Consider the following 17,939-nt stretch of genomic DNA (forward strand, 5'->3'; position numbering starts at 1 on the left):
AAAGTGGAGGAAGATGGGCACAGATGTTAGCCCAGGGCCGTCTTCCTCAGCAAAAAAAGAGGAGGATTGGCGGATGTTAGCACAGGGCTGATCTCCTCACAAAAAAACAAAACAAAACAAAACAAAACAAAAAGACAGAGATTGGCAGAATAGATTAAAAAAAACACAATCCAACGATGTGCTGTCTGCGAAAGACTCACTTTAGATGTAAGGACACATATGGTTTGAAAATGAAAAGATGAAAAAAGATATTCTAAGCAAACAGTAACCAAAAGAGAGCAGGATGGCTGTACCAGTATCAGACAAAATAGACTTTAAGTCAAAAACTGTTACGAGAGACAAAGAAGGCCATTATATATTGATAAGAAGGTCGATCCATCAAGAAAATGTAATAAACATAAACATATACACACAAAACAAGAGCCCCAAAGTATATGAAGCAAACACTGACAGAACTGAAGGGAGAAATAGACAGTGCTACAATAATAACTGGAGACTTCAATACCACACGTTCAATAATGGATAGAACAAATAGACAGAAGATTAATAAGGAAATAGAAGACTTCGACAACACTATACACCAATTAGAACTAACAGATATATACAGAACACTCCACCCAACAAAAGCAGAATACATATTTTTCTCAAGTGCACATGGAACATTCTCCAGGACAGACCATTTGTTAGGGCACAAAAATGAGACTTGATATATTAAAAAGATTCAAATCATACAAAGTGTTTTTTTCAGTCACAATAGAATGACAATAGAAATTGACAACAGAAGGAAAACTAGAATATTCACAAATATGTGGAAATCAAACAACCAATGGGTCAAAGAAGAAATCACAAAGGAAATCAGAAAATACTCAGGGATGAATGAAAATGAAAACACAACATTCTAAACTTAAGGGATGTAGCTAAAGCAGTGCTAAGAGGGAAATTTACAGCTGTAAACACATACATTAAAAAAGAAGAAATTTCTCAAATCAGTAACTTAAGTTTGCATCTTAGGAACTTAAAATGAAGAGCAAACGAAACCCAAAGCTAGGAGAAGGAAGGAAATAATGAAGATTAGAGTGGAGATAAATAAAATTGAAAACAGAAAAACAACAGAGAAAATCAATAAAACCAAAAGCTAGTTATTGAAAAGATCAACAAAATTGACAAACGTTTAGCCAGACTGACTCAGAATAAAAGCAAGAAGACAAATTACTAAAATCAGAAATGAAAGTGAGGACATTATTATTGATTTTACAAAAGTAAAATAGGAGTTATTATTTAATGAGTACAGATTTTCTATTTAGAACAATGACAGAGTTCTGAAAGTGGATAGTGGTGATGGGTATAGAACACCGTGACTCTATTTAATGCCACTTAATTGTACACTTAAAAATGGTTAATTTAATGTTATGTATATTTTACCACCATCAAAAAAAAGATTGTAGAGGTTGCATAGAATAAGTATCAGGATCTCTAACATGCCACATATAACAAAGCATTAAATATGGCTCTTCAGGGACCAATTCTCCTATAACCAAATTTCAGTCTTTCCCCTGAATGCAATACAGTACCTATCTTTCAAATATATTTTCCAAGTTCCAGTAAGTAATCCAACACACTCTCCCAATTATCTTCTTTCATTTTTAAATGAGGTGGGGAACAAATGAACAGCCAAGCAAACAAACTCACCCCTCATCGTAGAGTGTTTTTGTGATACCTCCTCCAGGAATACGGACACAAAACTCAGAATCACTTATTTCAGGAATGCGTGGGCTTTTTTCCATTTCTTCCCAGTTAAGGCTCTTTATTTTATTTTGAACACTTTTTTGCATGGAAGGTGTAAGTAGGTACCTGAAGGGAGTACTAGAAACAATCATACAATTAACTTGCTAAAAACTCACAAATATGAACATTAAGGCAAATATCAACTCTTTTAGCAAAAATTATCTCCTTCTCCACATATTCTGTTGCACAAGGCAAAACACAAGTTTCAGCAGTCTATGGAAGAATAACGTAAAAAATATTGCTCTGGCTTGCTATTTACAACCTTAAGACAGTGTGTGAAGAGATAGGAAAACCTAAACTAAGGCAGGGCCATCGTGAAGATAAGCCTATTCCTCAGTTATGCTCCTTCTGGCTGTGAGGCCTATTCTGAGATTCCCAGAAATGTAACGTCTTTTGTGAGATTCCTAGAAATTAGCTCCAGTTTTGAAAGGTTACCCTTGGCTGATATTTTTTCATCATGATTTCACAAGTACATAAATGGGAATGCAACAAAACAGTTTATATTTCTATCTCTTGGCCACTTTGTCTTACATTTAAGAATGCAGTCTGGGGGCCGGCCCCATGGCATAGCGGTTAAGTGCACGTGCTCCACTGCTGGTGGCCTGGGTTCGGATCCCGGGCACACACCGACGCACTGGTCAGGCCATGCTGTGCCGGCATCCCACACAAAGTGGAGGAAGATGGGCACTGATGTTAGCTCAGGGCCAGTCTTCCTCAGCAAAAAAAGAGGAGGATTGGCGTGGATGTTAACTCAGGGCTGAGCTTCCTCAAAAAAATAAAAAATAAAAAATAAAAGACTTCAGTCTGACATGCCTGGGAGTTATACTTAAAGGCAACTGTATTTCTGTAAATACAAATGGTTGAATATACAGAAATAAGCAGAAATTTCAATCCAACCTTTCAAAAATCATCAACCAATAAATCTTACGTACCCTTTCTCCTCTTTCTCTTCATCGGCTGAGCTTTGTAACGTTGCCATCATGCACACGACACCAAACAACCACAGCACCATCTCTCTCTCTACACCAAAGCCTGCCTGTGCCCCAACCACAGGAAGTAAAAGGATCTACCCAACTGTACTCCCTCCTGTCTCTTGATTTTCTTTTACTTTCTTCTTTCTAAATTCTAGGGAGGAGAGGATAGCATATACATGGCTTTTGAAATTTATTTTAACTTTTTAATAGAGAACTCATCATAGTACTGTCTAAATCATAAAAAAAATAATTTTTCAAAGACAAAAACTTACCTGCGAAGCTGTAGATCATTCCGGTGATATGAATGACTGCTTGAAAGAACAATAACTTTGGCACAGTTACTACTTTTCACCCAGGAAAGTAGTTTTTCACAGAATGGCTTTGATTTATACTTTGTATACCATTGAAAGAATAAAAAGAAAATCTGAAAGTTAGATCCTAGACTGTAAGAGTAATCTACATAATATTTTATCAACTTTATGTGATGACATAATTTACATATTCTAAAATTATAATCACTTTTAGATCTACTTACTATCCTTAAACTGAAGGTGAAAGATGAAGAGCAATGAATTATTATATCTTTAAAATTAAGAAATAAACTAATTATGAGGAAACTAGATTTCTATTCCAAATGACAAAGGAAAATTTCCGAGTTCTCTACTTACGTAATCTACTGTTACTTAAAAACTACTACATGGTCATCTGTGAGATGTTCTTACCAGAAATTTATGACCTGAATCTGATCATGAGGAAACAACGAGGTGAATCCAGAATGCTGACGATCTGGCCTCAGTTCCTCAAAGCAGTCAAAATTGTGAAGAGCAGAAAAGGAGGAGGGCCAATTCTACACTGAAGGATACCAACTAAAAAGACGTCACAGCCGAATGCAACATGTGAACCTTGACTGCATCCGGAATTGAAGGGTATTTTAGAGACAACTGGGGAAATTTGAATATGTTGGATGATACCACTGAATAATTCATTAAATGCTGATTTTCTTAGGTGTGGTAATAGTGTGTGGACATTCATAGGTAATAGTATGTCCTATGAATGACATAGGACATTCACCTATGTCACCTAAGGACATAGGTGAATGTCCTTATTCTTGAAAGCTGTGTGCTGAAATGTTTAGGGGTAAAATATCAGGATGTCGCTAGTCTACCTTTGGATTGTTTGGCAAAGGAAACTGTGCGTGCACATGCAGAGAGAGAGAATCAAGCAAGCAGCAAGATGTTAACAGCTGGTTAATCTGGAATGTGGACTGTAAAATCTGGGGGGGGAAACCCACTTTATGGAAACTCTTTTCATAGACTGTTAATAAAATAATTATTGAATAAAATTTAAAATGCAGATAAGAAATGGCTAACTTTTAAAAACAGGAGGGCAGTATACTATAATGGTTAAGAGAGGCAGGCTCTGGAGTCAGGCTGACTGGTCTAGAACGCTGGCTTCACCTCCTACAGACCATATGTCTCAGGCAAACTGCTTAACCTTTGTGTGTTTGTTTTCTCATTTGCAAAATGAGGATAATGTTAGTACCTGCCTCACAGGGTTGTTGTGAGTATTAAGTAGAAAAATATACATAAAGTACTTAGAACAGTATTGATACAAAGACTCAATGCTCAATAAATGTTCACTATTTTGAAATCACTCTTTATGTCCATCTACTAAAAATTTCATTTAGAAATGTTTGAATTGTTATCTTAATTCTTGAACTTCCACTGGTCTTAGGAAGAGGAAAAAAAGCCACGTGGCATAATGTAAAAATGTTAGCAACTCTCACTGCAAAACTCTGGGTATGATATTAACTAAAGAAAGTAAAGAGTGATTCTAACATAAATATTAAAATAATCATAGCACTATTCATGACAGTCTCAAACTGGAAAAGATCAAATGCTCCATCAACAGGACAATGGAAAAATTATGGTTTATTTACATAACAGAACCCCACATAGAGGTGAGAATGAACAACTACCTCTATTTGCAACAACATGGATGAACCTCACAAATAACATGTTGAGTAAAGGAAGCTAGACATAAAGACGTACCTACCGTAAGATTCCATTTACATAATAATCTAATGACTAGGATGGGGCTTCGGGGAGGGCCTCTGGAATGTTGATAAATTTCTGATTTCCTGAACAGATGTAGGTACCTTAATCCACTCAACCAACATTTATTGAGAGCTTTTCTACACACAAGGCACTATTCTAGAAGCTGGAGATGTAAGAGTGAATGACACCGTCACTTCTCTCAGGAAACTTACTTTCTCTTAGAGGTACATGATTAAATACAGGACATGCCAGGCAGTAATGAGTTGTGAAGAAAGCAAGCACGGGGTAAGACAATAGAAAGGGTGATCACGGAAGGCCTTTCTGATGAGGTAACAGTTAAGCAAAGAATAAAGAAGTGAGCCATTTAGGTATATAGGGGAAAAGTATTACAGGCAGAGAAACCAATGTAGAGACTGAGGTAGGAGTGAGCTTAATCTGTCTGAACAACACAGGGAGACCAGTGTGGCCGAAGCAGGGTGAGTGAAAGGGGGCAACAGGCAATGAGCACACAGGCATGGTTAGAGGTTAGATGAGGCAGAGCAGCTGCCCAACAGAACTCGCCATGATAAAGGAATTGCTCTTTACGGCTGCTGCTTGCCACATGTGGCTATGGAGAACTTGAAATGCAGCTAGTGTGATGGAGGAACTGAATTTCTAATTTTATTTACTTTTAACTAATGAATCAAAATTTAAATAGCTGCCTGTGGCTAGTGGCTACCGTATCAGCACAGATGTAGAGCCTGATAGGCCATGCTAAGGGCTGGGAATTCATGAGTGAGATGGGAAGCCACTGGAGGGTACTGAAGAGAGAAGTGATGTGATTTGATTTAGGTTTAAAGGATCATTGGTGATGCTGTTTGCAAACAGACTATTAAGTGTTTGTGGGGAGTGGGCGGTACAAGAGTAGAATTAGGGGCTGGGAGAAGACAGTGGTTTGGACTAGAGGGGTAGCAATGCAAGAGGAAAGAAGAAGTTGGATTCAGAATATTATTTTGATATACACATAATTTATACGTAGATGCCATAGGTTGAAACGTAGTACAAATGGAATAAACCTCTAATATTCATACACTTACATTTTTTTTACCAGTGCTACCTGATTCAAGAGTATATAAGACCCAAGCTGTATGTCCCAATTCCTTTCAAGATAATCATGAAATAATGGTAACACCTCTGAAGTTTTATGAGACAATTCCTTTATAGAATCAGGCCTTTAACTGTACACAGTAATAGAGCAGAAATGATTTTTGAATCTTAATACTTAATGATATAGACTTAGTATTTTCTCATTATATTTTACTTTAATAAACATAAAAAGGCAAATATAACATACTAACCTTAATAAAAATGGATCTTAACTGTAGAGCCACTAGCTTCTTTGAAGGTAATGAATATACTACAAAGACACGAAAAAAATGAAATCATACGATAGGTAAAATGAAAGAGTGATACAAGTGAAATTATTAACATGATAAAAAATTATAATTGAATTATAAGGACTTTTGTATCTAAATATTTTCAATAATTAAAATATAGAGCCAGCCCTGATGGCCTAGTGGTTCAAGTTTGGTGTGCTCCGCTTCAGCAGCCCAGGTTTGGTTCCCAGGCGCGGAACCGCACCACTCGTCTGTCGGTAGCCATGCTGTGGCGGCAGCTCACGCAGAAGAACTAGAAGGACTTACAAGTAGAATATACAACTATGTACTGGGGCTTTGGGGAGGAAAAAAAAAGAGAGGAAGATTGGCAACAGATGTTAGCTCAGGGTGAATCTTTCCCAGCAAAAAAAAAAATAGAACATATGCACTACACCATTTGGTAAAAATAAAACGTCTTAGAAGTACCTTAAAATGCATCTGTGGGCTTTATTTTATGGAATAGATTCATTTCTGAAAAGTTAACTGTAAGAAAATATCAAAAATTATTTTCCTTCTGACTTTGATTGTAAAACCAGAGAAGTATTCCCCTGGAAACTTCTGGCATTACAACAAATAAAATCATTCTTAAGAATGTTTTTGGTTTCTGATATTCTCCCCTCTTCTTTCTACAAAACAGCAACACTCATTGGGATTAATACAATAAAATGCAGGAAAATGTTAGCCATATAATAAAATCCCTGGAATAGGTACATTTGTGTTTTTTAGGAGTTTTTGAAAGCCCTGAAATAACATGCAGAATTTTCTGTGAGTCAATGTGTGTGCATTTTTTCTGGGAAAAGAATCCACAACTTTCATCAGATTCTACAAGAGGCCCACTTTACTGATGCTTAAGATGTCCCTGCTCAACTTCACTTCCAAAAATGAGAAGCTCTGATATGAACCAAAGACAAAACATAGAGTCTCTAAGGGACACATGATTAGGTCATTGTGCTAAGGGGTAACCTTTTAGTTACTATAAAAAAATTACAACTAACCCCAGACTCAGGCAAATCTTCTGGTGGACCATGTCTCTCCCGTTACAGGTCTTTTGGGGAATGTCCCCTTCGACTGCTGTGGTGTGGTGTGAGGTGACTGGCGGCCACGCAGCATCAGCAAGTCTAGTGACCACTACGTATGTTCAAGGCAAAGGAGGCTAGAGCAGGAGTTTAGGAATTAGGGAAAAGGGACTAAGGCACAGGCCACTCAGGCCTCTAATCTATCTCTGACATACACATACAACAGACCTAGTGGGAAGAGGATATATCTGTAGGGAGTGCTCAGGCTAAGCTTTGAAATGTAAGATACACCACTTTCTATAACAGCAATAGTCATGTTCTTCATCAGTGTATCATGCAATTCTTTTTTGTTATTAAGATCCTGTTTCCCAGTACTTTTTTCTTCTGATGTGATGAAACATCATCTTTCATGTATTCTGGCCAAAAATATTTAGCTTTTATCTAATCAAGGCTTTAGACCTAACTCCAGTTACAGAAAATAGAGAGACCAGAGGAACAAGCCAAATGACACCACAACGATGTAACCAGACAAACAGAGAAGGGGGGACATTCTATAGGACAATGGGTCCAGTTTTTCCTTCAACAAATCAGTTTTGGGAAGAAGGAAAAAAAAGAAAGACTTTTCTAAAGTAAAAGAGATTTCAAAGGCACAACAATCAGATGTACTACGGGTCCTGGTTTAGACAAGCTAACTCGAAAGGACATTTTGGGGTAAACTGGGCCAATCTGAATATGGATAGGATATAGGAAAATATTAAGAAATTGCTAATTTTGTTAAATGGGATGATATTTTGGCTATGTAAGAAAACGTTCTTAAAAGATAAGAGATGCACACTTACATATTTGGGGGTGGAATGACACGATGTCTATAATTTACTTCAAAATACCTCATCTTAAAAAAAAAAGCAGATTAAAGAACTATACCCAACTGACCTGCTGCCAGTTTGTGTCAGAGGAAAGCCGGGGGGTCCTCCACTAGAGGCAACATGCATTAGCAGGGTGGGGTGGTGCTTAAGAGGCAGGGCTCAGGGGCCAGACTGGCTTGAATAGAAGCTCAGTTACACGAATTATTAATCACGTGGCCTTAACTTGTGTGCAATGGTTTCCTCAACTACAAAACTACCTATGGAGTAGCAGTGAGGATTAAACTAATCAATACATGTAATTGCACAAGGTGGTCAGCTGATAGGAAATACTCAACAAATGATAGCTGTTATCAACAGTGGAAGAATGTAAATTCTAGTCCTACCATTTATAGTCCTTATCCTTTAAGAAACAACTGAAATTCAGTCTTGTGTTAACAAAGCCATCTGTCCTGCAGGAATTTCAATATTAAGGTTATTTCTTGAAAGTATATTTCATTATCGAAAGTTAATGACATGGTTAACAAAACTGACAAAAAATAAAACGCTTCTTCACTTGTCTTTCACTCCACCAATGGTTTTTCATGTTCCTCTATCACTTCTGGCTTTCACCTTAAAATGGTAAACAGAAGACAGAGGCCAACAGAGCACCCAGCCATCGAATGAAGTGACCGATGCTCCTGGGCTTCAGGATCAACAGCTTTTCCCCTCACTCGGGGCAGTCCCATATCGTACACACAGTGGTCAGCGCAAAGGAAACTGTTCCCTGACTAACCAAGCTTGCTAGTCCAATGAGGAACTATGGAGATTTATGGTGTGGGAAAAGCCTACACCTACTAGGAGTAGTAGGCAATTCAGTCTCTCTGGGCCTTACTGATACCATATTATTATGGATTCTATAAGAATGTGAGGGGGCCGGCCCTGTGGCTTAGCGGTTAAGTGCGCACGCTCCACTGCTGGCGGCCCGGGTTTGGATCCCGGGCGCGCACCGACGCACCGCTTCTCTGGCCATGCTGAGGCCGCATCCCACATGCAGCAACTAGAAGGATGTGCAGCTATGACATACAACTATCTACTGGGGCTTTTGGGGAAAAAAATAAATAAATAAATTAAAAATTAAAAAAAAAAAAAAAGAATGTGAGGGATGACTATGAGGCTTAGATGAGGCAGCACATATTAAACTCACAGGACTGAGCCCAGCGGAATTCTCTTTTCCCCTTTCCCTGGTATAGGTCATGCTTACATGTGCCAGTGAGAACAGAAAATAAAACTGAGGATAAAAGTGGAAAAAAAACTCATGTTAAAAAAATGGAAATCTCAAATCCTATCCAAAGATACAAGTACGATCTCATCCCTCATAGGAGGTGCCATTTAGAAAAGGCTAAGAACTAAAACCAGGATGTAAGAGAATAGGACAATGTGACTGTGTTGCAAATTCTGCACAAAACTGGCACTAAGTAATGTTTGCTACAAAACAGTATCTGTAGCGTCTATTTCTAATTTAAAACAACTCTACCTTGTAGTAGAATAAAACATGCAGAAGTGTTACATACCTTCAGCATTTGTACTGAGTTCCGTTGAATTTTCTTCTGCAGTTGCATACGGATTGTTTCCAACCATCGGCACAAGACAATCGGTATAGAAGTAACCAATCTTACACATATTCAGTGTAGAAATAATCAGATCTACTGCAAGCTGGCCAACATTTCCAACAGACACAGCTGGCTGAAATAATAAAATATGCTCATTAAGTCATCAAAACTAGCAGCACTTTTAAAAGTTTAGACATGGGCCGGCCCCGTGGCTTGGTGGTTAAGTGCGCGCGCTCCGATGCTGGTGGCCCGGGTTCAGATCCCAGGTGCGCACCGAGGCACCACTTCTCCGTCCATCCTGAGGCCGAGTCCCACATACAGCAACTAGAAGGATGTGCAGCTATGACATACAACTATCTACTGGGGCTTTGGGGGGAAAAAATAAATAAATAAAATCTTTAAAAAAAAAAATAAAAATAAATAAAAGTTTAGACAGAAGACAGTAATCACAGCACTAGAACTGAACGCTTATGCTCAGGTGCGTTATAGCCAGATACCGACTCTTTTATTAGCTGCAACTGAGGCGTCAGCGGGGCCTCCACCACCTTTGACGCTATTGCTTTAACACTTACTGATGACCTACTACATGTCAATCATTGCTCTAGGCACTGGGAATGCAGTAAAACAAATCGACAAAAGTTCCTGCCCTCGTGGAGCTTCCATTCTAGTGAGGGAGTGGTTTACTGTGAAAAACAAAATAAATAGTAAAATATACAGTGGTAAGTGCTATGGAGAAAAATTGAGTGAGTGAGAGTGTGTGTATGCGGTTGGTTGAAATTTTAAACAGAGTGATCAAGGAAAGACTCACTTCACACGACAAGTAACTATGGACCTGCAAGAGGTGAGGGAGGGAGCCACACAAAGACCAGGGAAAAGACTATTCCAGGCGGTGGGAAAGCAAGCGTAAAGGCTATGAGGTATGAACAAAAGTGCTCTTGGGTCTTCTTTCTGTAAGCTCTGTTAGTGCCTAACAGCCGGAGTGAGCTTCTTTTTATACCAAACACACACACACAATTTATCCCCATGACTTAAACAGTCCAACTGCCAAATCTCTACCTACAGCCCAGAAAACTTATCTGAACTCCAGAGCCTAATGGGCATCTCCACATGGTTACGTCACAGGCAACTCACATTCAACATGTACAAAACCAAACTTTTATCCAAACTTCTTCCCATATTTTGTATTTTGTAATTCACCCAGTTACCTAAACCAGGAACCTTCTTCCCTTTCCCTGACCACCCACATCTAATACACGACTAATTTTCCTTGACTCTCTCTTCACTGCATCTCTTTAATGTAGCGCCTCCTTTGCCTTCTTCCAGCAATTGCTTTTTTTTTGGCCTCCGTCTTATTTTTCTGGGTCCCTGAGAGTGCTCTCCCACTTCTCACTGCTGTCACCTACTAATCCCCTGGTTCTCTCCTGTAATTCCCTTTCCTCTTCTCAAAGATTTTGCTGCTTTGGGTAGACCCTCACTCTCCATCTTTTCCTCACTATTGGATTCTTCCCGACAGCATATACAAACGCTCTAATATCTTTCCTTCTAAAAAACTCTCCCTTGATCTCACATACCCCCTTAGCTACCACCTTACTTCTCAGTGTCCCTCCACAGCCAAAATTCCCCACAGCTGTCCACTAAAACATATGCAGGAACTTTATCTCTGAATTAATGAGTGAATACATACACTTACACATCTCCACCTCTTCTCCCATTTATTCAACCCAGTCCAGCGTGGCTTCCCTCTTCACCACTCCACGGATAACTGTCAACATTACCACCGATAATCTTTGAGACATTACTTCCTCTACAAAGCTTTTTTCTTTTTCTGCCAAGTATCTCCTGCAAACATACTTTTTCCATTTTGTGATTAATAAATATTTTTCAGGGAGATACTTTGAAATTATGTAAAATTTTCTTCCTCAGTACACTATCACACACTAATTTTAGCATTCATTGATATTTCTTGCATGCATTATTACAATGAAAGTTGCCAAAAAGCGATTTTTCTAATACCGTTATTCTTTTTTTAAAACTGAGATATAATTGACATATAACATTGTATCAGTTTTAAACATACAACATAACAATTTGATATACATATATACTGTGAAATGATTACCACAGTAAGTTAACCTCCATCACCACACATAGTTACAAATTTTTTTTTCTTGTAATGAGAACTTTTAAGATCTACTCTCTTAACAACTTTCAAATATGCAATACGGTATTGTTAACTATAGTCACCATGCTATACCTTACATCCCCAGAACTTATTTATAACTGGATGTTTGTACCTTTTGATCTTCACCCATTTCACTTAACCACTTTCACCCCACTCTGGCAACCACTAATCTGTTCCCCTTATGTATGAGGGATTTTTTTTGTTTCCTTTTTTTAAGATTTCACATATGAAGCTTTTCTTAACAGGTCTTTGTGTCCTTCCCCCTCCCAACAAATCTTAGGGCCTTTCTACATCCTTCTCAAATTTCTAGCCTAGCATTTATCGTATTTACAAGTGTTTCCAATCAGACAGTAAACTCCTTGAGAACAAAGACCTAGTCTTATTCTAGTATTTTCACACAACGGCATGTTCAACGAAACAATGAATAAATACGGGCGACTGTAAAAGCGACAAAACTGTGTGCTGACTACTAGCAACACACAGTTAGAGTGATACTTTTATTACCCTATCCGTAGTTTTCCGGTTAACGACAATGACTTCCTAGTTTAAGAACGACTCTAAAACTAATTGAAAAAAGATTTTCTAGGATAAAATAAAAGAGAATGACCTGCACAACATGTATACAACGTATCTGTCATATCCAAACACGTTGTTTGACAGTCAACAAAGACTACAAACCGCAGACGTAGATACGTTTGGCAACAGCGCCAACAAAGGTTCTACTCGGGCCGCCGCCTCTGGCGACAACCTCCCTGTTTTCAGTGCAGGCTAAAAACCTGGAAGAGAAACAAGTACTCCTCCAGGGCCGGGTGAAGCACCCCGAGTCGGGAAAGAGGCGCCTCCCGAGAGGCAGCAGCCCCCAGCCGGGCAGTGGAGAGTTCGCGAAAGCAGGGACTCACCATCAGGAGGGTGAAACCCGCGAGGTCGGGAACCGATTCTCCGCAGGGAACAAACATGGTGGTCCCGAAGCGGAAGGAAAGGGATAAGCGCCGGCCTGGGAAGAACCACGGCGGCAAGAAAGCGAAATCCGCAAGCTCAGCGCAGTTTACCGGCGCAGAGTCCCCCAAGTCCCCACGCGACCCGGGCTGGGCGGGGCCAGGCGGGCGGGGTCCTTCGAGTCCTTGGGCGCGGGGTCCTGAGAGGCCCGTCCAACTACATGCCGGTCTGGAGGGCAGAAAGGGACCGCGACGGGCGGAGAGATGAGGGCGGGCGGCGCATCTGGAGACTCTGGCAAGGCAAGGCGATGGGGTGCCCTGAGGTCGCAGGGTGAGGACCCCGAGGGAGGGGCAGCGGCGGCCGGAGATGATCAGGCAGAGCGAGGGACAGTCCCAAGGCTGGTTGTCCGCCGCCGTTTGAAAACAACAGTTGGGCACCTCCGCCGCCCAGCTCGCGCTTGACGCGGCGTCGCGCCCCCGGGAGCTGCGCGAGGCGAGCGGTGGCGCCGGCTTTGTGCTCAGCCACGACCAGCGCTCCGGGGCGGGTCGGGGCGCCTGAAGTGGGGAGAATTGGCGGCGAGGCGCCGGCTCCAGCATGTCGCTGCCTCCGGAGAAAGCCTCCGAGCTGAAGCAGCTCATCCACCAGCAGCTGAGCAAGGTGAGCGCCGCGGGCGCGCTCCTGCCCGCCGTGTGGCCTGAGCGCCCGGCCTGGCGTCCCTTAGGCCCGGCGGACGGCGGCACCTGTTTGCCGGGGACTCGAGCAAAGGCTGAGACGCGGAGCGCGGAATGCGCAGAGCCTCGGGTTTGACGCCAGAGGAACTTTCTAGTCTCAGTGAAAGAGCGAGCCCAGAAAGTGCCAGTAAAAGTCTGAGGCGATGGAGCGGTGTTAGTGTCGTAGGACAGTGTGGAAATGAAGCGTTTATCGGGGATTTCTGGAAGTCAGGTCGAGTATAAATTGTGTTTGGAGCAGGTTTATATTCAGAGGTGGGAATTAGAATTACTTTAAGGGTGAACCTTGCAGTGTCGTTGAAGTTGAAGCAAATGAGCAGTTCTTAAGTCACGAAAGAGACGTTACTAAAGGATTTGTAATGAAAGTATTTGTGACCCTTCTGGGCTCAGGAAGAACGTTGTCTTGGAGGCGCTCAGCTGAATGCAGTAAGCTGCTGTACCACGAACTCCGTGTATTGTGCGCTTGTTTGCCTTGCCGACTTTTGTGTATGCCTCACAGTCTTGACAGGGCACTTTTATTTCCTGATCCATAAAGGTTAAACAAGTTAACTGGAGGTCACATCTAATAAGTTGAAAGCTGAAATTCATACTTTGATTGTCTCCTCCAGGTCTGTGTTATTTTGGTTATACTGTACTCTCTCCAAAGATTTGTTTTGGTTGAGTGTTATTTGTGGGGAAATGGTGGTAACAAAGGTAGAAATTATATCTAGAATTTGTACTAAAAAACATTCATCTAGGCATCTGGAATGACGTGAGGGTCATGGCAGAGTGAGCTTTCCCGTGAACTCTGCCCCCATAAGACACAACAAAAGTAACAGTCACAGACCAACAAGGGACTCCTAGACAGTGAAAAGGACAATTGGAAAGATCCGCACTGTGGCACATCTGAGAGTGGAACGTGCTGGGCCCCTGGAGGAAGTGGGGAGAGGTAAGGAGAGTTCCTCTCTCTCCCCATCAGATCAGTGAGCCTGGTCTGTTGGGCTCCCAGAGAGGGGGGAGGGGCGGCCTTCTGCGGGAAATTGTAGCTCTCTGGGCTGTCTCAGCCAGTGGGAAACTCCCACACAGAGGACTCAGACTGCTATGGGGTACCATCAATATCTGAGCACCCCAGGAGAGTGGATAAAGAGGGGCCAGTGAGAAGCCCCCCACACCAGGGACCTATTGGGCAAAAGAGAGAGCCGCCCCCCGCCACCATCACCGCATGCCAGACACTGCAGCTCAGCCAACCAGACCAGGCAAGACCAAGTGGCCAGTGGATCGTAGGGAGCAGTTGGGGCAGAATGCAGAGAGCTCAGATTACACAGCCCTTAACCCCCCCACAGGGTGGTGGTGGGTGGAAATTGCAACCAGATATTTCCAGGATGAGGAAAAACAAAGTCAATACAGGAACCACAATGCAAAGGTACATGAAATAGCCAGACCAGAAGGAAAATAACAAGAACCCAGAAACCAATCCTGAAGACACAGAAATCCATAACCTAAACGACAGAGATTTCAAAATAGCTGTCATAAAAAAACTCAACGAAATACAAAATAACACAAACAATTCAACAAGATTAGGAGTTTCTTCACAAAAGAGATTGAAATCATAAAGAAAAACCAATCAGTACTGATGGAGATGAAGAACACAATGGAGGAGATAAAGGAGAATCTGGAATGTTTAAAGAACAGAGCTGACAATATGGAGGAAAGAATTAGCATTATAGAGGATAGGTATACAGATATGCTCCAGATGGAGGAGGAGAGAGAACTAAGACTAAAAAGAAATGAAGAAAGTCTTTGAGAAATATCTGACTCTATTAGGAAATGTAACATAAGAATTATAGGTATTCCTGAGGGAGAAGAGAGGGAAAGAGGAACAGAGAGCCTATTGAAGGAAATAATAGCTGAGAACTTCCCAAATCTGGGGAAGGAACAGGAAATACCAGTAAGTGAAGCCAGTAGGTAGCCTAAATACGTCAACAGGCAAAGGCCCACTCCACGACATATAGTGGTAAGGCTGGCTAAAGTCAATGACAAAGAAACAATATTAAGGGCAGCTAGACAAAAACAAAAAATAACGTACAAAGGAACTCCTATCAGGCTCTCAGCGGATTTCTCAACAGAAATTTTACAGGCTAGGAGAGACTGGAATGATACATTCAAAATACTGAAAGACAAAATCTTTCAGCCAAGAATACTCTATCCAGCAAAAATATCCTTCAAATATGCTGGAGAAATAGTAACTTTCCCAGATAAACAGAAGCTAAGGAAGTTCATGGCCACGAGACCCCCACTACGACAAATACTCAAGAAGGCCCTCAAGCCTGAAAAAAAGAAGAGAAAGGGAATACAAAGCTTGGAGCAAGGAGAAAAATAGGTAGACAAAATCAGAAAAATAGTAGATCTTTACCAGAAATAGGTTAGCAACCACTTAAATACCAAAATCAAAGATCAGAAGAAGGAAATCACCAAAAATAAATATAACCTCATCACTGTAAACACACACCGCAACACAAGATAGAATAAGGTATAACAAGAACGACTTAGAAGGGGAAGAGAAAAGAGATTGAATTGTCTTAGTATAAGGAAATAAGAGGCCCTCAGATAATGGACTATCTCATCCACAAGATTTTTTATACAAACCTCAAGGTAACCACTAAACAAATAATCAAAACAAAATCACATATAAACAAAGAGAAAACTAAAAGAGTCTTAAGACAGAACAACCAAACTGAATTGGCAGTCCAAAACACATGGGACAAGAAACAAAGGAAATGCAAAAGAACCAGAAAATGTGACAAAACAGCAACATTAAGCCCTCATATATCAATAATTACCCTAAATGTAAATGTATTGAACTCTCCAATCAAAAGATACAGAGTGGCAGGATGGATTAAAAAGCAAGACCCAACAATATGCTGCCTCCAGGAAACACAGCTCTAAAGACAAGCACAGGCTCAGAGTGAAAAGATGGAAGACAATACTCCAAGCTAATGGCAAACAAAAGAAAGCAAGTACTCATATCATACTCATATCAGACAGAGTAGACTTCAAGATAAAACAGGTTAAGAGGGACAAAGAAGGGAAATATATAATGATAAGAGGGATGCTCCACCAAGAAAACATATCAATTATAAATATATATGGACCAAACATAGGAGCACCAAAGTACGTAAAGCAACTATTAACAAACCTAAAAGGAGACATTAACAACAACACAATAATAGTAGAGGATCTTAATACCCCACTTACACCAATGGATCGATCATCCAGACAAAAAGTCAATAAAGAAACAGTGGATTTAAATGAAAAACTGGACGAAGTGGACCTAGTAGACATATACAGAGCATTCCATCCAAAAACAGCTGACTACACATTCTTCTCAAGTGTGCATGGAGCATTCTCAAGGATAGACCATATGTTGGGAAACAAAGCAAGCCTCAATAAATTTGAGATGATTGAAATCATAACAAGCATCTTTTCAGACCATAATGCTATGAAACTGGAACTCCACTACCAAAAAAAAAACTGGGAATGTGACAAAAATGGAGAGATTAAACAACATGCTACTGAACAACCAATGGATCATTGATGAAATTAAAGGAGAAATCAAAAAATATCTGGAAACAAATGAAAATGAAAATATGACATACCAAACCATATGAGATGCAGCAAAAGCGGTCCTGAGAGATTAACTCATAGTGATACAAGCTCACCTTAACAAACAAGGAAAAGCCCAAATAAGCAACCTTAAATTACACCTAACAGAACTAGAAAAAGAAGAACAAAGTCCAAAGTCAGCAGAAGGAGAGAAATAATCAGAATCAGAGCAGAAATAAATGAAATTGAGACAAAAAAACAGTAGAAAAGATTAATGAAACAAAGAGTTGGTTTTTTGAGAAGATAAACCAAATTGACAAACCCTTAGCCAGACTTACTAAGAAAAAAGAGAAAAGTCTCAAGTAAATAAGAAATCAAAGGGGAGGAATTACAACGGATACCATGGAAATACAAAAGATTATAAGAGAATACTATGAGAAATTATATGCCAATAAATTGGACAATCTAGAAGAAATGGATAAATTCTTAGACTCATACAACCTCCCAAAACTGGACCAAGAAGAAACGGAGAATCTGAATAGACCAATCACAAATCAAGAGATTGAAATAGTAGTCAAAAAATAAAAGTCCAGGACCACTTGGCTTCTCTGGTGAATTTTACCAAACATTCAAAGAAGATTTAATACCCATCCTTCTCAAACTATTCCAAAAAATAGAGGAAGATGGAACACTTGCTAACTCATTCTATGAGGCCAACATCACCCTGATACCAAGGCCAGACAAAGACAATACAAAGAAGGAAAATTACAGGCCAATATCGCTGATGAACATTGATGCAAAAATCCTCA

The 17,939-nt window shown here is 40.3% G+C and overlaps 2 protein-coding genes across 3 annotated transcripts in view; one reads left to right on the top strand and one right to left on the bottom strand.

Moving 5' to 3' along the window:
• Nucleotides 1-12,971, bottom strand: part of LOC101397034 (proteasome assembly chaperone 2) — a 30,050-nt gene extending 17,079 nt beyond the window's left edge. Inside the window, exons 1-5 of one of the 2 annotated variants that reach the window (XM_087438968.1) lie at nucleotides 12,784-12,967; nucleotides 9,664-9,835; nucleotides 6,154-6,212; nucleotides 3,032-3,150; nucleotides 1,690-1,863 (exon numbers count right to left, since the gene is read on the bottom strand). In XM_087438968.1, coding sequence (XP_087295094.1) covers nucleotides 1,690-1,863; nucleotides 3,032-3,150; nucleotides 6,154-6,212; nucleotides 9,664-9,835; nucleotides 12,784-12,840 — 581 coding nt within the window. In that variant the 5' untranslated portion in view covers nucleotides 12,841-12,967. Of the gene's footprint in view, nucleotides 1-1,689; nucleotides 1,864-3,031; nucleotides 3,151-6,153; nucleotides 6,213-9,663; nucleotides 9,836-12,783 lie in introns of both variants that reach the window. The other variant, XM_087438969.1, reaches the window with a different exon arrangement.
• Nucleotides 12,972-13,194: 223 nt separating this feature from the next.
• Nucleotides 13,195-17,939, top strand: part of ANKRD29 (ankyrin repeat domain 29) — a 175,893-nt gene continuing 171,148 nt past the window's right edge. Inside the window, exon 1 of the mRNA XM_087438966.1 lies at nucleotides 13,195-13,477. The gene's annotated coding sequence lies outside the window, so the exon portion shown is untranslated. The remainder of the gene's footprint in view (nucleotides 13,478-17,939) is intronic.

This window comes from Ceratotherium simum, chromosome 14, assembly GCF_057802395.1.
Source record: "Ceratotherium simum simum isolate JZ-2026a chromosome 14, ASM5780239v1, whole genome shotgun sequence".
Classification (NCBI taxonomy): domain Eukaryota; kingdom Metazoa; phylum Chordata; class Mammalia; order Perissodactyla; family Rhinocerotidae; genus Ceratotherium; species Ceratotherium simum.